The 26,618-nt window shown below is 46.5% G+C and overlaps 2 protein-coding genes across 3 annotated transcripts in view; both read right to left on the bottom strand.

The window, feature by feature from the left end:
* LHX4 (LIM homeobox 4) overlaps positions 1 to 26,618 on the bottom strand; it is a 96,788-nt gene that overhangs the window by 23,467 nt on the left and 46,703 nt on the right. The gene's annotated exons all lie outside the window — the stretch shown is intronic.
* LOC125433718 (endogenous retroviral envelope protein HEMO-like) lies at positions 19,379 to 20,727 on the bottom strand. The gene is made up of 2 exons (XM_048498468.1): positions 19,547 to 20,727; positions 19,379 to 19,512 (listed from the first exon to the last, which is right to left on the bottom strand). The coding sequence occupies exon 1, from the start codon at positions 20,699 to 20,701 to the stop codon at positions 19,610 to 19,612; it is 1,092 nt and encodes a 363-aa protein (XP_048354425.1). The 5' UTR covers positions 20,702 to 20,727; the 3' UTR covers positions 19,379 to 19,512; positions 19,547 to 19,609.

Raw genomic sequence — 26,618 nt, forward strand, 5'->3', positions numbered from 1 at the left:
CAGCAAAATTCAAAAGCGGAAGCTACTAGTCGATGGCCCTTTCTGCAAAATTCATTTAAAACATTTTTGAGGCAGGAAATAAAATGTTTCCTCCATGCAGTTCCACATTGTTTTTACCCCCTCTGGTTTTGGAAATGTTTTATTTCCAGACTCAAAACATTTTAAATGAATCTTTTGAAATGATTCTTGAGGGTGAAACATTTTCAAAATGGCTTCCCTGGTGCATTTCTCTTTACAATGTTTCACATACGTCTCTGCAGTCCCCGGAATTCCTCCTCAGTGCCATTTTCTATGCTCACTCATGGTCCCCCCTCTCTTGTTTTAGGAGCCCTTCTGTGAGTTTTTGTTTATTTGGGGGAAGACTTACTCTTTGAAGTATCGAGAATATGGAGGCAGCACGAAGTTGTGAAGCATAGAAGGACTGATTCATCAATGTACTTTCACAAAAGTGGGGAAAAACACAAAATGGCAGCCAGGAATCGTTTCTAGGGGATAAGTGCGGACATACATTGTGGTAAAGGGGACTGAAAATGTTTTACAAACATGCATGGAAACAGTCAGTTACACCCCATTTACAAAGTATGTACCCCCAAATGACTGTCCTTCAGGCCCTATCCACAACAGCCACTTTCGCCTAGACACATATTGTAGGTAAAATGCCTATATCAAAAATGCATGGGATCTATAAATGTGTGTGTGCGCACACATGTGTATAAACACAATGGCCACTGGATCCCACAATGCGATGGCTTGTGAAACTGACCTGTAAGAAGATTTGTAAATAATGCAGTCCTGTAAAATGATACGACGGACGTATTTTGGGTCAGCCATATTCTAAGTCCTCAACATCCAGGGCTTGCCAACAGCAGCCTTCTAGATACATTGACATATCTTCGGGATACGGCACAGCACTTTATCATCATCCTAAGCACATTCAGGTTGGGGTTTAGGACTGAGCTATATGTCCTCCCTGAGCTATATGTCCTCATTGACTGAAGTGAGACTGTGGGTGGGGGCACACACAGCTATTGTACTCAGATTGTCAAACTTTTCCCTCTCTCCACCCACACCTGGTAGTTTGCTAGCCCCCCCCCCCCCCCCTGCATTTGAATGCTTGCTAATTCCATTTTTTGTTCCGGAAGTATTTCAGGGTAAGCTTTTTTTATAATTCCCATGCTACTGCTGACATTTGCTTGTAATGGCTGGGGCATTGCTATGATAAGAACATAAGAACATAAGAACTAGCCTGCTGGATCAGACCAGAGTCCATCTAGTCCAGCATTCTGCTACTCGCAGTGGCCCACCAGGTGCCTTTGGGAGCTCACATGCAGGATGTGAAAGCAATGGCCTTCTGCTGCTCCTGAGCACCTGGTCTGCTAAGGCATTTGCAATCTGAGATCAAGGAGGATCAAGATTGGTAGCCATAGATCGACTTCTCCTCCATAAATCTGTCCAAGCCCCTTTTAAAGCTATCCAGGTTAGTGGCCATCACCACCTCCTGTGGCAGCATATTCCAAACACCAATCACATGCAAATGGAGTGGATTTAAAAGGAGAATCTGGGGAAATTTGAGGGGTGCCAGCTGTCAGGGGTGCAATTGTTAAGCTAGCAGCACCAAACTTTCAGGGTATCTTCAGGAGACTCTCCTGATGATACCACCCTGGTTTGGTGAAGTTTGGTTCAGAGGGTCCAAAGTTATGGATGCTCAAAATGGTAGTGTACTTGTAGTGGCTGCTGCATTGATGGTTTTATTATTACAACAGCATGGTGTAGTGATTAAGACCAGAGGACTCTAATCTGGGTGATCTTGGGCCAGTCACTGTTCTCTCAGAACTCTCTCAGCCCCACCTATCTCACAAGGTGTTTGCTGTGGAGAAAGGAAGGGAAGGCATTTGTAAGCCACTTTGAGACTCTTTACAGGAGATAAAAGTGGGGTATAAAAACCAATTCCTTTTTATGTCCCAGGGCTTTTAATGGGGTAAAATACGACTACCTCAGGGGAGGGGGGTGGCAAGATCCAGAATTTTATTTTGTTGGTTTTAAATTATTTGTTGGTTTTAAATTATATTTACTTAAGCCATCTTGAATCACAAGGAAAGGTAAGATATAAATGTACTAATAAATAACATAAAATATGTCATTGTGATATACTGCATCCTCTATTTTGATACCTGTCCTTGAAAATCGTATAGATTATTTATTTGTTTGTTTGTTTAAATTTCGTAGACCGCCTCATCCCCGGAGGGCTCTAGGCGGTTTACAACACGACACATAATACCCAACAATCATTTAAAACACAATTATAAACCTTAAAAACAGTAGCAGCGTACAAAGTCCTAAAAATAGAATCAACCCAAGTTCCCTGTAAGTGGCGCCCAGTCCCAAGGCTGGGAGCGGCAGCAATGCCAAAAGATGGAGTCAGTATAAGGCATTGCTAAAGAAGACAACACATGGCAGGGGCTCTCATTGGGGGGCAGCCAATCCACGGCCAGCCTTTCAAAAAGCCCGGTGGAGCAACTCAGTTTTACAGGCCCTGCGAAACTCACCAAGGTCCCGCAGGGCCCGAATAGCTGGTGGGAGAGCGTTCCGCCAGGCCAGGGCCAGGGCTGTAAAGGGAGATGTTAGGGAGGTATAGTGAGGACTTAAAAAATATATAGATGCAAGAATTGCCTGGGTAGATCAGACTGAAGGATCCATCTAGCTCAGAATCCGGTTTCCAAGAGCAGCTGGCCACATGTTTCTGGCAAGCTCACAAGGTGATGGCTAATTCCCTCTTGCTGATCCCCTGCACTCTGGTAATCAAAGGAACTCGACACCACCTCTGTGTGGGAAAGTTCCATTTTCATAGCTAATCACCGTCAATAGGCTTTTCCACTGAGAACGCACTGGTCTCCCCAGCTACCACACAAAACAGCAGCTAAAAAAGGAATCCTGAGTGCCTGTGACTGGGAAGCCTTAGCAGGTGCTGGAGTCTCTTATTACTGAGCAAAAACACAACCTGTCCCATGTGGCAAGCCAAAGAGGTCATGCTAACCAATTGTTAGCTTTCAGATGGGAAGACCTTGCCTTATGGATCTGCTGTGCTTAGGAAACAAGCCACTCATAATTCCAACCCTACTTATATCATTAGAGGGTTTGTAAGTGACCGAAGAGTGATTAATATCAACAGGGCCAGTTCTTTGGGGAGCCCTGGCCAGAGAGTTCCAGGGTCCACCTCTACTCCTCTGCCCATCGCCAAGGATTCATTCTCTCCAACACACCTGCATGCTTCCCACCTGCTTGGATGCCCTGCCCTTGCCTGCTCACAAGCACTCCTGACTGTCATGATGACATGAGTTCCTAGCAGGAAGAGGAGGAAGAGGAGGAAGAGGAAGAGGAATTTGGATTTATATCCCCCCTTTCTCTTCTGTAGGAGACTCAAAGGGGCTTACAATCTCCTTGCCCTTCCCCCCTCACAACAAACACCCTGTGAGGTAGGTGGGGCTGAGAGAGCTCCGAGAAGCTGTGACTAGCCCAAGGTCACCCAGCTGGCGTGTGTGGGAGTGCACAAGCTAATCTGAATTCCCCAGATAAGCCTCCTCCACAGCTCAGGCGGCAGAGCGGAGAATCAAACCCGGTTCCTCCGGATTAGATGCACGAGCTCTTAACCTCCTACGCCACTGCTGCTCCTCAGAGAAAAGAGTGTTCGTATCTTTTGAGCACCCATTAAGTTTCAGCCATTTTCTCCAGGCAAATCAATCTCTGTCACCTGGAGATCAGTTGACAACTCTAAGGCTCTTTCCGTATCAGTCCTGATGCTGCCCACTGTTCCTGTTTCTTCTCCAGCTTCCTCTCCTGACCAAGTACTGCTGTTCTAGTCCCCAAGACTGTTTGCCAAACCTTTTCCCCAGGCTCACACGCTACCTACTCCCCCGCCTGGTAGCCAACCAGCCTTCTATCAGAATCCTTCAAGCACCATGATTACCCTTTAATAATCTTTTTGCACGCACGCTCATGTGAAAAATGTTCTCCTCTTGCTAAAAACAAAAAAACACAAGCCTGTGTTCTTTAATGGCACCTGTCAAGAACCTAGCAGCCATCAAGAAATGTGGCTAGGTAAAACCGCCATTTGTTATTGTGGGCAGCCACGGCAATTGCCGGACATCAGATCAATCAGTTTTTAAAAGGCAAATTAATAAAAGGGTATGTGGCAGCATCAACACATTAACATGGAAAATTAATTCTGCACCTCCCATAACGAATGCCCCTTAAGTGAAATAGCAGCTGCTAAAGAGAACTGTTAGTTTCTGTCTAGATTCTGTAGCCCCATAATTTGCAGGGGATTGTGATATACCAGAAGAAATGTGAGCATCACTGCACACTGCATTTTTAAAAGTAAACTATGAAGGCAATAAGGACATGTTTTCAAACATGTGTCTCCCCCCCCAAAAAAAAACCAGGGTGGACAATATCTATTTGAAGAAGGAGACTCAAAGGGGCTTACAATCTCCTTGCCCTTCCCCCCTCACAACAAACACCCTGTGAGGTGGGTGGGGCTGAGAGAGCTCCGAAAAGCTGTGACTAGCACCCAAAGTCACCCAGCTGGCATGTGTTGGAGTGCACAGGCTAATCTGAATTCCCCAGATAAACCTCCAAAGCTCAGGCGGCGGAGTGGGGAATCAAACCTGGTTCCTCCAAATTAGAGTATACCTGCTCTTAACCGCTACACCACTGCTGCTCCTTTGCCCAGAAAGCTCGGTAGCAAAGCTGGATTTGCTCTGTGTAGTATATGAAGCAGCTTTTTGGGTTATCGTTGTTTGAAGCCAATGTCAGGACTTTTCTAAAATGTGCAAGCAGACACAACGAAGACAGTTCCAGGAAACGGGCAAATGGGCCATTCCAAAGAGCATCTGTGCAGTTCCAAAATCTGAGTCATGCATTACATTGTCCAAAGTGACTGATAACAATGTGAAAAGCAAACTGCCAGGACTCGTCTATGACCCCCAGATTCTTTATCAAGCATGCTCATTTCTGTTTATATATTTATATCCTACCCTGACTGGGATGGCCCACGCAAAAATCTTGTCAGATCTTGGAAACTAAGAAGGCTTGTTCTGGTTAGTATATGGATGGAAGATTAAAGTCCAGGGTTGTTATGCAGACGCTGGCAAGGGGAAAGCACCTCTGCTCAGCTCTTGCCTGAAAACCCAACGGGGGGCCCCATAAGCCGGCTACGATTTGATGGCACTTTCTACCGCCACCATTTATATCATGCATTTCTCTCCAGTGGAGACCCAAAGTGGCTTACAACATCCCTCTCTTCTCTTCCACTTTATCCTAACAGCCCTGTGAGGTACAGAGGTGGATCTAGGGAAAATGGAACCCGGTGCAAAATCTGAGTTTTGCCCCCCCCGGTTCGTGTGTAGGTTTTTTGTATTTTTTAGTGTTTTTTCAGTTTTTGGCCTTCAGGGGGCACAGTTTTTAGGCTAGCAGCATAAGAATCTCAGGGTTTCTTTAGGAGACTATCCTGATGATACCAGCTAGGTTTGGTGAAGTTTGGTTCATGGGGTCCAAAGTTATGGACTCTCGAAGGTGTAGCCCCATCTCCTATTAGCTCCCATTGGAAACAATGGGGGATGGGGGCACCCCCTTTGGGAGTCCATACCTTTGGACCTCCTGAACCAAACCTCACCTAACTTGGGTGGTATCATCAGGAGAGTCCCCCGAAAACTTCCTGAAATTTTGGTGCTGCTATCCTAAAAACTGCACCCCCTGCAGGCCGAAAACTGAAAAAACATTAAAAAATACAAAAAACAAACCTGAAACTTTTGCCCCCCCACCCCCGACGCAAGCCCGGTGCAACGCACACACCCTGTCCCCCTTGTATCTCCACCTCTGGTGAGGTGGGTTAGGTTGAGAGAGACAGTGACTCATCCGAGTAATTAGAGCTGATTCTCCCAAATCCTAGTCCAACATGCCAATTTCTGCACTATGCTGTCCCTCTCTCTCAACCACCTGTCCTGACAGACTCCACAGGTAGGCCTATTACAACTGCACCTCTCTGTTCAGTTCCAAGGGGCCATTGCCTCTTACCAAATGGCATCTAGCAAAAACAGCCATCTGGCACTGCAGCAGGGGGAAAGACTTACAACTGCAAAAAAGACCTGCCCTCTATCCAGTGGTGGGATCCAAAAATTTTAGTAACAGGTTCCCCTGGTGGTGGGATTCAAACTGTGGCGTAGCGCCAATGGAACTGGGCGGGGCACAATGGGGCATGGCTGGGCATTCCGGGGGCGGGGCATTCCTGGGCAGGGCTGTGGCAAGGATGCAGCTGCTGCGCCGGTCCTTGGGCGGGAAATGAATGCACGCAGGCGCAGGCTGCCATGCACGCCGGTGCACCTCCTAGACTGCTTCAAGTTCTGCGCGCTACTGCTGAGAGGAGGGACGTAACTAAGGCAAAAATCACGTGGCAAAATCACCGATTAGTAACCCCCTCTCGGCACACACAAATAATTAGTAACCTACTCTCGGGAACCTGTGAGAACCTGCTGGATCCCACCTCTGCCTCTATCCCTGACACTGTATGGCCAACCTCCTTCAACAGGCCAGCACCAGGTATACACTGGATCGTCTGGTATCCAGAGGTCCTCCCACCATACACACCCTCTTATCAAAGTGATTGGAATTAGCTGCAGGGAGAGAATGTTGACGGTCTCATGTTGAGTCTCTGGCATCTTCAAGGCCAGGCCTGATCAAAGGTTTCTGGCTAAAATAGAGGGGATAGGGAGCTTGCCAAATGGGACTAGATTGGAGCTCTGATGTAGGGATGCCAGCTTCCAGGTGGGACCCAGGGATCCTCCAGAATTACAGCTCACCTCCAGAGTACCCAGTTCCGTTCCCCAGGAGACAATGGATGCTTTGGAGGGTGGACTTTATGGCACCGTACCCCACTGAGATCCCTGTCCATCCCCAACTCTCCAGGAGTTTTCCAACCTTGATCCCACCACCCAACCTCCCCAGTGGCCGGGGGTGGGGGGTGGGGGCGGGGAGAGAGATCTGGCAACCCTGCTCTGATCCAGTATAAGGCAGATTCACATGTCCATATTAAATAATAGCTCCTCCACACTCTAATTTCCCGGACAGATTTTATCAGACACATCACAGCTACCCCTGAAAACCATTGTTTTAGCAGCATCTAGGGCAGTGATGGCGAACCTATGGCATGGGTGCCAGAGGTGGCACTTGGAGCCCTCTCTGTGGGCACGCACACACAGAGTTTGTCATGTGGGGCGCGGAAAATCACCTCCTCTCACACACACACACATCTAGGCTGGCCTGGGCCACTGAGCACGGTGTGCGTATGTAACCCCCATGCCCAGAATGGGTTGGCCCAGAATGGGTTGACCCAGTAAGGGGGTGGAGACTCAGAGCAGCAGAAAGGCTGAAAGAGCTCTTTGCAGAAGACAAGGGTACCAGACTCGGACCTTGATTTCTATAAGCCCTTAACACCTTGTTAAGGTAATTGCAATATTGTTGGGAACTACTGGGAAGGTAGTTGTTGTTTTTGCTATGTTGTAAATGTTGGAGTTTATTGTTTCAGGGTTTTCTTTTGTGGTTGTAGCAATGCAAGTGATAGTTCTCCTGCAAACCTCTTCTATCATGTTGCAACTCTGTTCATCCCAAGCCAGCTTGGAGTCTCCTACAGGAGCCAGCCAACTTGCAAAGAAGAATTTGGACTTGGCAATATCAGTAGACTGTAAATAGAAGGACTTGAAATGCAACCTGAACAGGACCTTAAATTGTAACGTTAAATGTTGATGTTTTAAAAGTGTAAATTGTAAAGAAAAGTAAACCATTTTGTTGTTTAAAAATTGTTGTTGCAACTCATTCCAAGTACTGCCCCACAGAACCCACAAGCTGAGGTTACACGTACATTGCGGTGAGCAGGGAGGACTCGGTTGGCGGGCCTGGTGCCTGTGCTCTGGGTGGCTGCTGCCCGAGGGGGGAGGGGCGCAGAGGAGGCAGAGATGCTAGAGAGGCACAGAGCAGTGCGCGCAGGACTTGCTGGAGGCTAGAGCAGGCTGGCCCCTTCTCAAGCGGGTGGGGCGGAGGAAGAGGGAGCCAACCATTTTTTTCTAAACGAAAACCTCAGCATTCAGGTTAAATTGCCGGGTTGGCAGTTTGCGATAAATAAGTGGGGTTTGGGTTCAGTTTGGGCATCCGGTCTCAAAAAGGTTCGCCATCACTGATCTAGGAGGAAAAATCCTGATCTTTCCCTCCTCTGCCTCTTTCTCTACCAGCTGAGATTCTTTATTGTTCTGGCCCTGCTCGCCTTGCCACATTAGCTTGCATCAAAATGTATGAAGCACTTCATCTGATTCACCCCCTTCGCATGATTCATTGCTAAAGGTGACTGGGGCCTGGCCAGGAGAGAAGAGGAGAGAGTCAGGAAGTGACTTTAGCATCCTGCTAGTTTAAGATGAGTGCATCTGCAGTCACGTGGGCCTGGAAGGATATGCCTAGTCATAATGCCTGGGCAGTTAATGTAGCATAGATGCAGAGGTGGGATCCAGCAGGATCTCACCAGTTCCCGAGAGTGGGTTACTAATTATTTGTGTTGCCAAGAGGGGGTTACTAATTGGGTCCGCTTTTCCATCTCCACGCCCTCGCCTCCCTGAGAGGCATACTGCCTTTGAACGTGAAGGTTCCATATAGCAATTGCGACTAATATTGTAACTCCCTGAACTGGGTTAATCCCTTTCAGGTACTGCAATTCATTGATTCTCAGCCTTTCGTACCTTTTATCTCACCAGTCTCTATCAAAGAACCTGTGTGTTTCACCATTGCTGTGCTCAGATTTGTGAGTTGAGGCATTTTCTATAATGTGATGATGATTTAGAAATGACCTGGTGCAAAAAAAAATTGGGGGGGTCGTGGTGGGGTGGCTGCCCACTCAGGTTTTGCCCAGGGCTCAGGTTTGCCTAGGTACGCCTCTGCCCCCTTTGCCGAGAGGGGGCTGGCAAGGGAACCTGTTACTAAAATTTTTGGATCCCACCACTGCATAGATGGCTTCAGTCTTGTGCATCCCAAGGAATGCAAGGGAAAAGACATTCAGCGCTATCCAACAGTGGAGCATGAGCACCCATGGGTCAAGCTGAAGTTAATTCCTCTAGCCCCAGAGTCTGCAACCAATTGGCCATGCTGGCAGGGGCTAATGGGATTTGTAGTCCATGAACATCTGGAGAGCCGCAGGTTGCAGACCCCTGCTTTAGCCAGATCCTCGTGTGTGAGAGTGGCAAAGCTAGATTTGTGTGTGTACACAGAAAGGCCTAACTGAATTTATGTGAAAGAGATGAAGAAAGACACCACTGTGAAGTATATCAGTACAGAAGCATCTAGAGTTGTCTAGGACCCTTTGTGCCAAGGAAAGGGTACTCCCCAAATGCCCTTCTACCCAGAGCAGCATGGACTGTGTAAATAAACCACCCCAATGGGCACAGGTAATAAAGCACGCGACCTCTGATGGACCAAATGTCATCCATCCATGTTATACGAATTCAGTAAGTCTATATAAAGTAATAACACATCTGCACCAAAAACCATTAATCCAGTTGCTCATTGCCCCTACCACCACCACAAAAAGGAAGCAAAAGCGTCCAAAGCAACTATTTCTCCTGTAGTCATTATGAGGGTTTTTTTTAAAATTACGGCCACAAATGCTTTTCAAATAGGCTGCTTTTCTCCCGTATAGTCTTGAATAGAATCAAGAGCAGACCTTTGAACCTGGCTATTTATCTTCCCCCACCTCCTCCCCTTCCGAGCTCCCCAGATGCATGCGTAAAACAGCAACGATAGTTCACGTCGTCTGATCTGTTAAAGAACTTTATATAATTTTAATACAGTCTATCTAATTGCCAAGGGCTGAGCTGCTGCTGCTGCTGCCCCCGCCCTGTGGATTGGCAAATCCAGGCAACTGGGCCAGCCATGGGTACCAATTAGAATTCTGCAGAAAAATCTTAAATTACCGGTTCTTTTAAAGTTACGCATATACTTACTTTTGCCATGTGCTTCTTTTTTCCACAGATGTCAAAAAGGCCTTAAATTGCTTACTTCTGACTGGACCAGGCAGTATTTTTTTTATTTTAATACTTCTATCTTGGCTTTCTATTTAAAAATATCTGCTAGAGCAGTGTTTCCCAACCTTTTCGAGGTCAGGGTACCCTTGACCTCACTCTTCATATCTCACGGTACCCCTGCCGCCACCCTCCACCTTCCCCTCCCATTGCCTCTGCTTGCCACACACCCCACCTTCCCCTCCCAGGGTGAAGGGAAGCACTGGGGGTGGGGGTGGCTGCTGACCTTGTGGCAGGCCCTGCCCCATGGGCCAGCTCCATGTCCTTGCTGGCACTGGTGGAGACACCACAAAAATGAGGGGGGAGGGGCGATAGTGTTGCCACAGTACCCCTGGGACATGCTCACGGCACCCCAGGGTACCATGGTACCCTGGTTGAGAATGGCTGTGCTAGAGGCAGCCTGCAATATCCGAACCCATACAAAACAGATAAAATAACAACAGCGATTGAATCTGTCTCTACTAATTGTGAGTTCTTTAAAAAAGGGGCCTCATCCAGAGTTTTCAGCAGACACCAGTCACCAGCAGGGCTGGCCAAAGCCCTTCAGTTTGTTAAAATAATATACATGATTTCCATCCATGAATGCTCAAGAGTTGTTTTAAATTTCAAACAGTTTTTAAAGCAAAATTTTCGAAAACATCGAATGGCCACCGATTTGATCTCAAAACATGGAATGCCCAACAGAAGCATTATAAGGAAAGAAGTACAAAGAAATATTTTCTACAGTGCATGCAGTGAAACAGACTACCACCACCCTTACAGCCTGTCAATCACTCACACTCCAGAACACTAAAATGCAGGAGCAAGCATACGTATATGGAATGAATAAGCAGAGCAAATCTTCCCATTTTACTTTATTTCACTGGAAATAAATAGGACTGGCATGTTTTGTTTTTAAGCAAAAGAGGAAAAGTCAGAGATGGGGACTGGGATCATACAATCATAGAGCTGGAAGAGACTATGACTAAGTCCAACCCCCTGCCATGCAGGAATGCACAATCAAAGCACTCCTGACAGATGGTCATCCAGCCTCTGTTTAAAAACTTCCAAAGAAGCAGACTCCACCTCCCCTCCCCGAGGCAGTGAATTCCACTGTCAAACAACCCTTTCTGTTAGGAAGTTCTTAATTTTTAGGTGGAATCTCTTTTCCTGTACTTTGAGTCCATTGTTCTAGTCCAGCATAGCTATGGACCGAATGAAAATGCAACACACGTTTGCTGCGAAGTGGCTTTTTCTATTGTCTTATTGCTAAACACCCCCCTCAGTCTAATGTCCAGAACAGATTAAAAAGCAATATTGCTGAACATGTATCAACCTCTCATTTTACATTTGCAGATATCACAGCGTTACCCCAGATCACTTCTCAAAGCTCAAACATCACCTGTTGTCAGTTACAGACCATACATTTGTTTATAACAATTCAGCTTGATGACACATTTTCCTCTTGCAACACAGTCAGTGAACTTTCAAATTGTTGTTGTCTATTTGTTGTAATTCTTCTGTATGCAATATGACTCCCAAACATATACTTAGGTTTGTTGCTTATATGTCCGTTCCTGCATGTAACCAGGGGGATAGATATGACACATCTCCCTCAAGCATCACAAAGTCTTGCCAAGAAGCAACCTGAGCAATATGGTTGTGATGGCTGAAGGCACAGGCCCTGATCCTTTTGCATCCCATCAATCACCTACTCTGCAAATGGGTTTGGAATGGAGGCCCCTTCCGCACACGCAAAATAATGCATTTTCAAACCACTTTCACAACTGTTTGGAAGTGGATTTTGCTATTCCACACAGCTTCAAAGAGCACTGAAAGCAGTTTGAACGTGCATTATTCTGCATGTGCGGAATGAGCTGGAGTTTGGTTGTGGGCATCCCAGATCCCCTTTGATCAGTGTAAATAAATAATTCAATAAACTTGGCCCATTCTATCTCTTAACAGTGGGGTCAGCCCTTTTTAATCTGTGACTGCGAGCAAACTCCTTAAAGCACAAGGATAGCTCAGAAAATCTTGCTTGTAACCAAATCAAACCACAGTGTGCCATAAACAGACTGAATGAATAAGAGGCACCAGTGCCAGATAGATTTGGAAGAGTGTGAAAGGACGGCTTTAAAACTTATATACCCATGAAGTTCTCAGACTGACCTTCAATGTACTTTAAACTGCAGTACAGAATAAAATCAAAACAATATCCATGTGAATCATCTAAAGCACTGCAAGTCTCCAACAAATATAAAAAATCCTCTGCTACTGATTTCCAAATCCAAGACAAACACTAAGTCTTGAGTCAAAAAGGCCTCATGGCCCAAAGGTCCACTTAACCAGCAAAGCCTTTACTAGTCTTTGGAAAATAAAAATGAACCTCAATTTGGTGGGATTCTTTCAGGAATGAGTTCAACAAACAGGGAGCCACTGCAAAAAAAGCCCTGCTCTATGTCATCAAAAGTACAGTCTCTGAACACGGCCACTTCATATGATTTCAATGTATTATCTGAGATCTACCCAGGTGATTCTATGAGCAAATCATGTTGGCTCTGTCAAACAAAAGAAAAACTCACAGGTCCCAGATCAACTTGCAAATGTTTTAGAAAAACTCACTTAGGGAAAGCAAAAACTCACCAAGTGAGTTCTTCAGTCTCCTCCAAGAGGTCTCTTCTTTACAAGCTGGAGGGTCTAAACCAGTGGTTCTCAACCTTCCTAATGCCGTGACCCTTTAATACAGTTCCTCATGTTGTGGTGACCCCCAACCTTAACATTTATCCATTTTACAGATGGAGAACACTGATGCAGAGAGTCTTAGGTGACCCCTGTGAAAGGGTCGTTTGACCCCCAAAGGGGTCCCGACCCCCAGGTTGAGAACCACTGGTCTATACTCTCCACCATGCTCAGATCTTAGCAGAACATCCAAACAAAACACATTTCAGTAAGGCGGTGCCCAAGCTTGGATGGGAGGCTTTTTCTGGTTGGGCCTTAACATGGCACTTGCTTTGTCTTGTTGCCACCAAAGAAGCTTCTCTGCTGAGCCAAGCGTGTTACCTTGAAGTTTCCTTCTTTGGTGATGGTGCATGACATCATGATGTGTGTCAATGGCCATGAATGCTACAATGCCTGCTAGTGATCCCTCTGATGTCCCCCTTCCCAAAGCAAAGGATACATATTGGCATGTCTCTCCTTCACTGGAATAAGTGCTTCAGAAGACCTCAGGAGACATTTCCTAGAGGTCTTCAGGGAGCACCTGTTTGGAAGCAGCCGCCTTCAATATAGAAAGAGGCTTGGCTTGAAATATCCTAAAATTTTCGGGAACCTCCCAGCATTTGGTCATTGGATGCAGCCCTCACAACAGCTGTTTGGTTGTGGCTAGGGATGCCAACCTCCAGGTGGAACGTAGGGATCCCGCAGAATGACAGCATCTCCAGACTAAAGATATTCGTTCTGCTGGAGGAAATAGATGCTTTGGTGGGTGGCCTGTATGGCACTGTACACCCTGAGGTCCCTGTCCTTCCCAGGCTCCATCCTAAAATCTCCAGGAGCTTCCGAGTCCAGACCTGGCAACCCTACCACCACCACCACCACCTATTCCCTTGCTGGTGACCAGGGCAACCCTACTCCAAACCCCCACTCTATGTTCTAGCAATCCAAGAGCCCACAAATTCACTATTTGGGCACCCCTGACATCTATGAAATAGCATCTTCCCACAATGGAGACTTCTCAGAATACATTTGCAAGAATGTTCCACAAAGCTGGGGAGAGGGGGATTTGATTTATGGTGAGCAGAAGTGGCATAGTGATTATGAGCAGGTGCATTCTAATCTGGAGGAACTGGGTTTGATTCCCCACTCTGCCACCTGATCTGTGGAGGCTTATCTGGGGAATTCAGATTAGCCTGTGCACCCCCACACACACCAGCTGGGTGACCTTGGGCTAGTCACAGCTTTCCAGAGCTCTCTCAGCCCCACCTACCTCACAGGGTGTTTGTTGTGAGGGGGGAAGGGCAAGGAGATTGCCAGCCCCTTTGAGTCTCCTACAGGAGAGAAAGGGGGTATATAAATCCAAATCTCCTCCTCCTCCTCCTCCTCCTCCTCCTCCTCCTCCTCCTCCTCCTCCTCCTTCTTCTTCTTCTTCTTCTTCTTCTTCTTCCTCTTCTTCTGTCTGCTTCTGTTCACAGATTTTTCCCAGAACTTCCTTCTGGATTCTGGATTCCCATAGAATATATTCTGTCCCTCCCGTGGAATGTTCTTCCACTGTGCAGGGGATACAACTGTAGAATTGGCTCTTATCCTGCAGAGCAACGCTCACACGAGAGTCATTACTTCCTTTTTAAACCTGCTTATGCAATGCCATTAGAGAGGTTTTAAATAAAAAGGAAACACACATTTCTGCAGGTTAGATCAAACAGCCATTTCCTCCACATTCATCCCTGCTCTCCAGAGAGAGTCAAACAGCTGGCAAAATGAGGAAGATATTAACTGCTGGATTAAAATGCTCATTAATGCCAGCAAAGGGGCACTAGAGAGCAGTCCACGGGGAGAAAATATTATCTATGGCAATCCTCAGAGTAGTGTTCAACTGGGAGTTGTAAAAGCTGTATAAGTTCTGCGGTGCCAGCCCCTGTGGCCCTCTGGGGGCTGAGAAAATGAGATGCACACAGAGACAGGATTCTTCAAGTTTGCCCGTCCCCCAACGGGGATTGTTTGATCTTTCCCTAGGGATGCATCTCTACAGGCTAGTTCTTGCTTTGTGATATGATTACGGGGGGGGGGGGGGGGTCACTAGTTTTCAGTAATTCTTAGATATGAGATGTTGCATTTTCCCCTATGCATTAATATGTGAAACTGGTATAGTGATTTACTTTCTCGAAAGCATAAGATGAGAACCTTTTTGCAGAAAGATATAAGTAACTGAAAGTGATTCTTCGGTCAGCTGAACACACGTTTATTTGTTTCACAGAGTTTCAAAACAACCACCTCTCCTATTGGTTCTCCAAATTCGCAGATGCTTGATGCATTTTGAATGGGGTGATGCCTATTGGCTAGGCCAGGGGTGTTCAACTCTGGTGCCCCAGATGTTCATGGACTACAATTCCCATCAGCCCCTGCCAACATGGCCAATTGGCCATGCTGGCAGGGACTGATGGAAATCGTAGTCCATGAACATCTGAGGAGCCAAAGTTGGACACCCCTGGGCTAGGCCTTTGCCACAATACCTTGTAATCCTATGAGTTGCCACAATACCTTGTAATCCTATGAGTAGCTATGAGTTGCCACTCCTTCAGTCAAGGCCCCTATGATTGTGAGGAGTTTGCAGAAGAACTTCTGGCAACTGCCCATCCTAATCTGTACAGGTAGTCTTCCTGCTTGGAGAACCATTGCCTAGTCCTCATTCAGTTACATTAGGCCATTGCAGGAGAAGGCAGGAGGCCCAACACACAGGCTTCATTTAGATTGGCCCAGTCCTTGTTCCATAGGGTAGCTAGGTCTCCTGCCCACAACTGTTACCTCCCATGGATGCCAGATAAATGGGAGGGGAGGTTGAATAAAGCAAAAAATCACTAGCACATCAACTGCATGATGTCATTTCCGGGGGAAGTAACGTCACACCACTCTAGGATTCAACAGGAATCGTTATTGCACCATGATGTCACTTGCCTTGGTAGTCAACTCTAATTAAAGAATTCTGTCCCACAAACGTGAAGCGGCCTTATACTGAGTCAAATTCATGGGCTATCAGTATTGTTACCTCAAACTGGCAGAAGCTCTTTAGGGTCTCGGGTGAAGGTCTTTCTCATCATGATTTTTACCTGATCTTTTTTAGGAGAAGAAGGGTTTGGATTTATACCTGATCTTTCTCTCCTGTAAGGAGACTCAAGATGGCTTACAAGCTCCTTTCCCTTCCTCTCCCCACAACAGACACCTTGTGAGGTGGGTGGGGCTGAGAGAGTTCCAAAGAACTGTGACTAGTCCCAGGTCACCCAGCAGGAACGTAGGAGTGCAGAAACACATCTGGTTCAGATGATGCTTGGGCCTTCTGCATGGCCTATTTCTGAGCCATAGCCCCACCTCAAATAACTCTTCTATGATAAATAGGCATCTCCTTGCACCCCTCTTTGTTATAGCCACATTTTACATTTTTAGATGTGGGATTGGAACAGTAGACTATCTGAGAAATGTCACGTGTGAAATTGCCTCTTGGTAGCCTTACCGAGTCCATAGAAGCAGCTTTTAAAAAAAGTACCAGCATAGTTGCAGTGGTGGCGAACCTATGGCACTCCAGATGTTCGTGGACTACAATTCCCATCAGCCCCTGCCAATTGGCCTTGCTGGCAGAAGCTGATGGGAATTGTAGTCCATGAACATCTGGAGTGCCATAGGTTTGCCACCACTAGCATAGTGCTTCTATGCAGAAAATGGTACTAGGTTGAACACAGACAAATTCTGATGTTTCATAACAAACGTATGTTGGTTAATAAGCCAAAATCTAGGGAAGCAATGTATCTCAGAAAACCTGAGGGCAATCAACAGTAGGCATTAATGTGGGTTCCCTCTGCCCTCTGGCATGGATCAGAACAGCTGTGCTTTGATGCAGGCAAGAGAGATTAGATCAAGCAAAGCTATAGTCCAATTTGGGTTTAAAAACTCCATGAGGGAGAGGGAGATTTGGGCCTCTAAGAAGGTTAAATTCCCACAAATAGCATTCATCCTGGAGAATTTCTAAAGCTACACAAGTTCCTTTTTCTTTAAACAGTTGGCTTTCCTAGTGGAGAATCTTAGAAATTCTTCCAGGTCATGTTTTCCACAAAATAGTTTGGTGAGAAAGCTGTAGAAGGAGATTAAACCCTAAGAACAAAACTGTAATTTGCAGAAATTCTTTAGAAGAAGGAATGATGGTCACATCCACTTCAGACCAAATATAGGCCCCTTCCGCACGGGTGGAATATGACGCCCTGGGGACGGCAAAAATGCCATCCCCAGGGAGCCATTCGCACAGGGGGCGCAGCTGCTTTGCAGCCACCCCGCCCTCGCTCCGCCCGACCGGCGCAAAGCCGCCATTTTCCGACCTCGCTTGGGAAGCGAGGTTTTCGGAAAACAGCGGCTTTTGTAAGATGAAGGATGAATATACACCTATATTAAGTTCCATGTGACTCTTCTAAAACAAACCCTGCCCTCCGCATTTTACAGGGTTCGGGATAGCAACAACAGCAACATTTACATAATAAAACACAATCAAAACATCAATCAAAACAGTAAAAACAACCAACAGATGGCAAGAAAACCTACCCCTATACTGCACCCATGGGAGCCCAATGATGATAACGGTGAGGCTGGCTGACTAGATTGGAACACCTGATGGAACAGCTCCGTCTTACAGGTCCTGTGGAACTCATCCAAGTCCTGCAGGGCCCTGACCTCATTAGGGAGCTTTTTCCACCAGGTGGGGGCCAGGGCTGAAAAAGCCCTGGCCCTTGTAGAAGCCAACCAGACCTCCTTTGGGCCAGGGATCTCCAGCAGGTTCCCCTGCGACGAGCAGAGGGACCTGATGGGGCAATATGGGGAGAGGCAGTCCCATAGGTATGCATGTCCAAGACCGCTCACAGCCTTAAAAGTTAACACTATGGCCGTTTCTGCATGGTCAGAGGCAGCAGCTTCCCACCAGCTTAAATGAAGCAGGTGGAGCGTCGGGACTGTTCGCACAGTCTCGTGTGGGCAGTCCCAACGCCAATGCTGCCCGCAGATGCAGCTCCACATGGAGCTGCCCAGGGTATGAGGAAGACACTTACCTTTGCTTCCTGTGCAGCTCCAGACAGCTGGAAAGACACACCCACACTGCCCTCCGACCCCCGGGGGTTGGAAGGCAGCATGGGCATGTCTTTCCAGCTGTCCGGAGCTGCACAGGAAGCAAAGGTAAGTGTCTTCCTCACACCAGAGGGGCCAAAAGCGGCATCCTCATGCCGGTGCGGTTCGCACCATGCCAGCTGGAAGACAGCACTTTTGGAAAAACTTGCTCCTTGAGAGAGTTTCAAAAGCGCTGTCTTCCCGCCGTTTCGGGGGCCAGCTGTGCAAACAGCGCCCCAGGGACTGTGTTTTTTCTGTCCCTAGGGCACTGTTTTTTTGGTGTGCCGGAAACCGCCTAACACTTTGAATATGATGCAGTACTCGATCATCCCTGTACCTGTGAGCAGGAGGAAACAAGATACAAAATGGGAAAGAATGTATCTTTCATGAGACCCATTTCAGTGGGTAAAATGGTGCTCACGCTTAAGAACTACATGTGAAGAATGATTCATCTGACTGCAGATACTAAAATCAAAGCTCAAAGAGAGGAAAGTTAGTTGCTAATGCAAAACAATGTTGACCAACTGAACTAAGAACAGTTAGATTTTAGTCCAGTGGCACCTTGGAGACTGGCAGTTTTCAAGAGTCACAACTCCCTTCATCAGATGCAGGAGAGTAGAAAAACCTCAGAGGAAGAGAGCTTTGACTCTTGAGAGTTTATACCCTGAAACCCTTGCTGGTCTCTAAGGGACTACTGGACGCAAATCTACTCCAGACCAACATAATCACCCTCTAAAACAGACCGTAGAGGTCTAAAAACCCAGTAGTGTTGTGGAATGAGTAACAAGATAGAGGTGTTTTGTTTCATTGAAATCCCACTGTTACCACTGAGTAATGATAAAATAATAAAAGCTCAAAAAGGCTTGAGTCAAAATGAAATAAAGCTTTTTAACTTTATTTAGCCAACTCGGGCAAAAAGGCAAGATCAGGGGAGCAACCCCAAAATGGCAGTGCGTTCTTACTTTTATAGTATTAATGACAAGTTACATTAAAATGGCGACAAAGAATACACCCCCAGTGCCTTCATCATCAATCAATCATACAAACAGGTGGAGATTTTCCCAGTTCCCACAGCCTTTTGGGCTTGTCCAACATCCTTATTGGAAGATGTCAGCATTACACTCCTTGATGTTACATGAATCAAAGACCCTTGTTCTCCTTATCCTGTATGTTTCAAGTTGCCCTGTTTCTCACACAAAGAGTTTAAACATTCTCACAGGCCTTATTGTTTATTGAAAAAGGGCAACCTTTAAAGTATCTCTTGGGTACTGCAGGATCTCAAAATCAGTGCTGTCTGCACTTTTGTATGACTTTAGAACCAAGGGGAGGGCACCTTTGGGGTTATCTAGCTGAGTTAGCATTATTAGTGAGAGAGAATAGGTTTATGGAAAAGAAGAATAGGTTTTAAGGCTTTCTTGATTTCATTTGTTAGCATCTTCTGTGGTTGCCATCTCCCCATAATAAGAAAAATAATGGAGGGAAAGAAAAGTTTGTCTTTCCTTTTATGAATCCAAAATCCTTTTTCCTTTCATATATTTTCTCTCTTGCACACACTGTCTTTTAACTTACTCACACTTTCTTTTAACTTACTGATTCTTTCTTCTTCTTCTGCGCTCACAGAATCCCCCCTTTTCAAATGCACCCTGAAAACTTGGAAGGGTGCGTTAAAGCAGACTAGTGAGAACTGGAGACGCAGAAGAATTTGTGGCAGAGGTGACTACACGTAGGGGAATACCTGTTGGGCGCCTTGACCGTCTTCTCCATGATGCAAGTGAAGACGTGCAAGAGAGGAGAAGAGGGATGCAGTGCATGCAACAGCAAACAAAGAGTCCTAGCCCGGCAATCAGAACACATATGCCAACTATATTGCGCACCCAACCCAGGCCAGGAAGCCATCCAAAAACATGGTCCCAAGGATCCGTGTACGCAACACGGTCTAGGGGATGAACTGCATGTCTTAATTGGGTAATATCAGTAGTAATGTTTCCTGACATGTCAACATACAAACAGCAGCGTTCACCCAGCATAGCGCAAGTTCCCCCTTGTTGTGCAGTAAGGAGATCCAATAATCTTCTGTTCTGCAAAACAATGTCAGCCAAAGAGTGTAACTCTGTTTGTATTCCTGACACGGCATGAGCAGTATACTGAAACCCATCTTCTACTATGGCAGACAAATTCTTAACTGCCTTTTCAATCTGTGCAACACCATAGAAGGGGATTAATGCTCGAAGAAAAGTTCCCCACCAGGGGTGGGTCTCTCCTATGAGAGGATTCACAATAGTTGTTTGAGTAGGGGTTATAACAGCCCTAGGTAGTCGACCTCCCAAATTCAAAACCTGATGATAAGAAATTGTCTTTCGTTTGTCCAACTCCAGAACAGCAGTACCAAATGAACATAACCCTTTCCACTCTACATGTATAACCTTTCGTCCAGCATTTCCACAAATAAAATACAATCCTTTTTCAGACAATAGTATAGAGCGTTCAGAAACAGGTACAGCATTCGCTAATATTCTACAAGATTCAGCATAATTTCTAGGCATGGTTTTCTCATAAGTACAGACATACATAAAAGCCATCCAGGTTAGAATAGAATTCTGTGTTCCTTCCCAAGTAACAGTAGCATTAGCAGTGTTTCTCTTATGTATCTTATAAAGGTGGCAGTAAATATCCAGGGGCTTTGTGGACAAATATAGAGTAGTTTGAGTGTCTGTGAGTTGCAGGAAACCCTGTGAAACACCATCAGGTCGGGTCATATAAACCACCTCTCCTTTTTCTGGAGACCATTCAAATTGCCTGCAAGAAACTATGGAACCACAATGACTAGGATTTATGGGAACCATAGTCCCTTGTACCTTTGATCTTTCTTATGCATAAAGGGAAATATCGAGCATGCTCTGTACGGACCGAGGTGGTATATAATTCCCTCCCAGGTGATCCAAGGCGTTGTACCGTATCCAATTTCCACCCCACAGAAACACGAATCCATTCAAATTGAATTGGGGATATGAAAGGCCACTGAGAGCTATCATAACGTTTCCCCACACCATCGGTAAAATCAAACCACCATGCTAAAGCCTTTGGAATATGAGTATAATGGGACCAGGCACCAGTATAGGCTACTTGTGTCTTATAACACAGCCAACAATCAGACAAGTTTCCTAAACTGGCAACATACTGTAAAGGTGGGCGGAGTGGATGGTCAGGAATGGCTACTGTCGCACAGTAGAGACTAAGGGAGATTATAAGAAAAAAATAATGGAGGGAAAGAAAAGTTTGTCTTTCCTTTTATGAATCCAAAATCCTTTTTCCTTTCATATATTTTCTCTCTTGCACACACTGTCTTTTAACTTACTCACACTTTCTTTTAACTTACTGATTCTTTCTTCTTCTTCTGCGCTCACACCACTGCCTGCTAAAGAGACCCTTTTCCATTGAAAACACATAACACCCAGATTAAGAAGCTGCTTGCCTTTCCAGCTGGGCACATGGCTGCAGAGGACGCGCTAAAGAAACCAACGGCTGTGTACGTGGTTCTCCCTCATGCTTAGCTGCAGCTTAATTGGGTCACAAAAAAAGAACAAAAGCAGCCACTAGAGAGCCATTCAAGCACCATCTCACATGGTGGGCTGAAGATAAGATTAAATTAAAAGCCACAAAGAAGAACAGCACCAGGTTTGTCCTCAGCACCACAGACCTGAGGAACTGGTAAGCCTCCATCCACCGATTACAAAGTCCTTGTGTTCAGTGGAGAATAATACCAGGATTTCGCAATTCATGTACAATGGGAATTTTATGCCTCTATACTCTGTTCCATAGAAAGATGATAGGTTTGTATATTCCTTTTCCACAGAACAAAGCATGCTGGACCTTCTTTGTTGTAGAACGCTCCGCCTAGGTTCTAATCTAGTGCCTGCCTAGCCCTGCTCACTCCATCCTTTTGAAAGTCTGAAAGCAAAACATACATTTTGGCATAAATGCTCTTATATCAAAGTACCATGTTCAATAATGCACAAAATAATGGTTTTTTTTATAAAGGTGGCATGTAAAAATGAATGATAATCCTCATATTTGTTCAGGACTATATTCTAAGGCGGAAACATACAATTTTCTGAACCAGTGCAGCTCAACTGACTGAACTTATCATTGGAACTGAGTGTAAACACACAATAACTCTTCTCTGTTTCTGATCAAAGCAGACAGGGGCCCCTTCCGCACTTGTAGAATAATCCATTTTCAATCCACTCTCAATGCACTTTGCAGCTGGATTTTACTGTGAGGAATAACAAAATCCATTTGCAAACAATTGTGAAAGTGGATTGAAAATGCATTATTCTGCATGTGTGGAAAGGGCCAAAGAGAGGCAGTTTAACCTCTCCCCACTGCTGTTCTCTCTTCTGCAAACCTGCCCTGAAGCCACTATTGGATCTCCTGTGAAACCTACATGTAGCCACGTAAATAACCTGGCTGGTACAAGACAGTCAACAGCAGCTTCAGTCTGCTTTGCATATCAAGGTCAGAACTGTCTACCTTGGCTAGCAGCAGCTGCTCTCCAGGTTCTCAGGCAGAGGCCTTTCATGTCACGTCCTGCTTGATCCTGTTAACTGGAGATGCTGACAATTGAATCTAGGACCTTCAGCATCCAACGCAGATGCTCTACCATGGACCCACAGCCCCATTACAATTGACTTATGGCACCATCAGCCAGTGACTTTCAAAGCAAGTGAGAAGCACAGGTCATTTGCCATTGCCTTCCTCAGCAGAGGCTCTCTTGGTGGTCTCTCTTCCAAGCATGGCCCTTGCTTAGCTTCCAGGATCGGATGAGATTGGGCTATAGCAGTGATGGCGAACCTATGTGGCACTCAGAGCCCTCTCTGTGGGCATGCACACACAGAGTTCATCATGTAGGGGGCAGAAAATCACACACACACCCCCACACACACACGCATCTAGGCTGGCCTGGGCCACTGAGCACGATGTGCACGCACCACAATGAGTAGGGAGGACTTGGCTGGTGGGCCTGGTGCCTGTGATTGGGGGTGGCTGCTGCCAAAGGAGGGGAGTGCAGAGGAGGCAGAGATGCTAGAGAGGCACAGAGCGGTGCACGTGGGACTTGCTGGAGGCTACAGCAGGCTGGCCCCTTCTCAAGCGGGTGGGGCGGAGGAAGGGGGAGCCAACCGGTTTTTTCTAAACTAAAACCTCAGCATTCAGGTTAAATTGCCGGGTTGGCACTTTGCGATAAATAAGTGGGGTTTGGGTTGCAATTTGGTCACTCAGTCTCGAAAAGGTTCTCCATCACTGGGCTATACCATGCCGCCTTCCCTCCCCTGAAGAGCAAAACGGTTCAAAAGTAAACGTCTGTTCTTCAAGGGCATTTGCTAAGTATATAAATGAGAATATTCTGCTTAGTGAACTCTGTATCATTCAAAAGCTTCCATCCTCTCCGACCTACAGAAGTGGATCCCATGAATTAGACATCACCGTTCCTGTTTGATGCCTTTTATTCCCGGGGCCTGCGAGGGCCTCGGCTGTTTACTAAACTAACTGGGTCACTGCGTTACTTGGAAATGATCCCAGAGAGGCTGTGCCCTTATTTTCTCCAACCTGGGCCATGCCTACATGCTCCCCCCCCGCCCCCCCGCACTTCAAGTCAAAGCAGCTGCAAGAAGCAGATCAGGTTTTGATTAGGAGAAATATTCAGTCAAAAGGGATTTGTTTCTAATGCAAAACAGCTTGCTGGGATTGCTGGTTGCAGAAAGTGTCTTAGGTTAAGCTGTTGGGTAGCTCTGGGGGTGGGGATGGGTGTTTGTAGGGATGCAAGGCTCCTGATGGGGCCTGGGCAAGGACGTAGGTAAGGGGGGGGTTCTCGGGTTCAACCCCCCCCCTTACATGTCCGAAGCTCCGCCCCGTTTGTGGTTGTTTTGTATTTTTGTTTCAAAATATTGGTTTTTGGCCTGCAGGGAGTGCAGTTTTTAGGCTAGCGGCACCAAAATTTCAGAGATTTCTTCAGAGATTTCTCTGATGATACCACCCAGGTTCAGTGAGATTTGGTTTAGGAGGTCCAAAGTTATGGACTCCCAAAGGGGTGCCCCATCCCCATTATTCCCAATGGGAGCTAATAGGACAGTGATGGCGAACCTTTTCGAGACCGAGTGCCCAAATTGCAACCCAAAGCCCACTTATTTATCACAAAGTGCCAACACAGCAATTTAACCTGAATACTGAGGCTTTAGTTTAGAAGAAATGGCTGGCTCCGAGGCATGTGTTACTCGGGAGTAAGCTTGGTGGTAGTCGATGGCTTTGCTTTGAAGCAACTGTGCAACTCTTCCAACGGGTGAATCACGACCCTAGGAGGGTTTACTCAGAAGCAAGCCCCATTGCCAGCAACTGAGCTTACTCCCAGGTAAAGGATCACACTTTAGTTCTTCGCATGAAAATCAGTGGGGTTTAACAGAGCTTAACAGGGTTACCTAGACTGCTTCCCCAAAACTAGGTCTTAGGTTTAATGCTAATAATTGAGCCCAGCGGCCCAGGCCAGCCTAGATGTGGGGGAGGGGGACTCTGTTTGCTCGTGCCCACAGAGAGGGCTCTGAGTGCCACCTCTGGCACCCGTGCCATAGGTTCACCACCACTGTAATAGGAGATGGGGCTACCTTTTTGAGGGTTCATAACTTTGGACCCCCTGAACCAAGCTTCACTAAACCTAGGTGGTAGCATCAGAATAGTCTTCTGCTGATACCACCCAGGTTTTGTAAAGTTTGGTTCAGGGGGTCCAAAGCTATGGACCCCCAAAGTGGGTGCCCCATCCTCATTGTTTCCAATGGGAGATAATAGATTGGGCTACCATTTTGAGCATCCATAACTTTGGACCCCCTGAACCAAACTTCACAGAACCAGGGTTGTATCATCAGGAGAGTCTCCTGAAGATACCCTGAAAGTTTGGTGCTGCTAGCTTAACAATTGCACCCCTGACAGCAGGCACCCCCCAAATTTCCCCAGATTCTCCTTTTAAATCCACCCCATTTGCATGGATTTAAAGGGAGAATCTGAGGTCCCCAGTTTAAATATTGAAAGTGATACTGTTTCAGGGTGGGGGATAATCTACCCCCAAACAGCATCACTTTCAATGTTGTTTTAACTGGGGACCCCAGATTCTCCCTTTGTGGATTTAAAAGGAGAATCTGGGCTGCCTAGTTTAAACACCATTGAAAGTGATGCTGTTTGGGGGTGGATTCCAGCATCACAGTGCCCCCCCAAAACTCAGATTTTGCACCAGGCTCCATTTTCCCTAGCTCTGCCTCTGCCCAGAGAGGATGGCAGAAGGGACTGCCGGCTGCCAGCTGGGAGCCCAGCCCGGGGGGAGCAGGGGAGTCTGCCATCCCTGTCCTCGGAGAGCTGCTTTTATAAGCACTGGGGCTGGGGCGGGGCTTGGGGAGGCATGGCCCCATCCCTGAACCCCCCCATAAAAAATCTATACCTACGTCACTGGGCCTGGGGATCCCCTGAGATCAGTTTCCGTGGAGAAAATGGATGCTTTGGAGGATGGGCTCTATGGCATTGTATCCCACTAAGGCTCCTATCCTGTTCCCAAATCTCCAGGCTCCACCCCCAAATTTCTAGGAGTTTCCCAACCTGTAACTAGAAACCCTATTTCCCACCCCGACCCCCGCCAATGCCTGTTTGCAATAACGTTTTTGTCCCCAGTTTGATTTCTGGAATGATTGTTTGCCAGTTTCCCTTCCATTGTAGTGTTTCCACTTGCAGAGGGCTAATTGGATATAAGGCTTTAAGTGCTTGATTGCAGTCGCATAGCTGCAATTGGGCGGCTGGGGAGGGGCGCCGTGTCCCCCCCACTTATCTTAGTTTAACTGGCTGCAAAGAGCAGCCTGGTGGGAACTACACTTCCCAGGAAACCTTGGGCCACCATTTTGCCCCAGGCACCATCCCCCACCCCCCCGCCCAATGCCACTGCTTGGTTGACTTGGGCAGCTTCCAGACTGCTTCCCTAAATTTCCTGTCTAGCCAAAGATCCCAGTGCAATGATTTGTCTCCCTCCCCATCTAACAACAACCCTGTAAAGTAGATCAGGCTTTGAGACAATAGCTGGCCCATGATCTCCACACAAACTCTTCTGATCTGGAACTCTAGCCAGTACAACACACTGGCTCTCATTTCAATGTTCATTAAAAATAAATAAATCTGTAATCTTTTTCTTTAACTTGGAGATTGCAAGGAAAATAATCCAGACAGGATTCGATACTGTTGCTTACTAGTGAGTAACGCGTGGTGAAGCCAGCATGGCGTAATTGTTAAGTGCAGTGGACTCTAATCTGGAGAACCAGGTTTGATTCCCCACTTCTCCACATGAGCAGTGAACTCCAATCTGGTGACCACGATTTGTTTCTCTGGCCCTCCAGGCAAAACCTATTGGGTGCCAGTCACAGTTCTCTCAGAATTCTCTCAGCCCCACTTACCTCACAAGGAGCCTGTTATGGGGAGAGGAAAAGAAGGAGGTTCTAAATCACTTTCAAAAGTGGGGTATAAATCCAAATTCCACATCTACTCTTCTAAAGCCCCTTTCTGGCAATAGGATAAGCCAATGATTTTCAACCAGGGTTCCATGGTCCTCTGGGGTACCATGAGCATGTCCCAGGGGTACCGTGGCAATACTAA

This window comes from Sphaerodactylus townsendi, linkage group LG05, assembly GCF_021028975.2.
Source record: "Sphaerodactylus townsendi isolate TG3544 linkage group LG05, MPM_Stown_v2.3, whole genome shotgun sequence".
Lineage (NCBI taxonomy): Eukaryota > Metazoa > Chordata > Lepidosauria > Squamata > Sphaerodactylidae > Sphaerodactylus > Sphaerodactylus townsendi.

Excerpts from the sequence above, each read along its gene's own strand:
- LOC125433718 (XM_048498468.1), bottom strand. The coding sequence starts at position 20,701 with ATGACCCGACCTGATGGTGTTTCACAGGGTTTCCTGCAACTCACAGAC.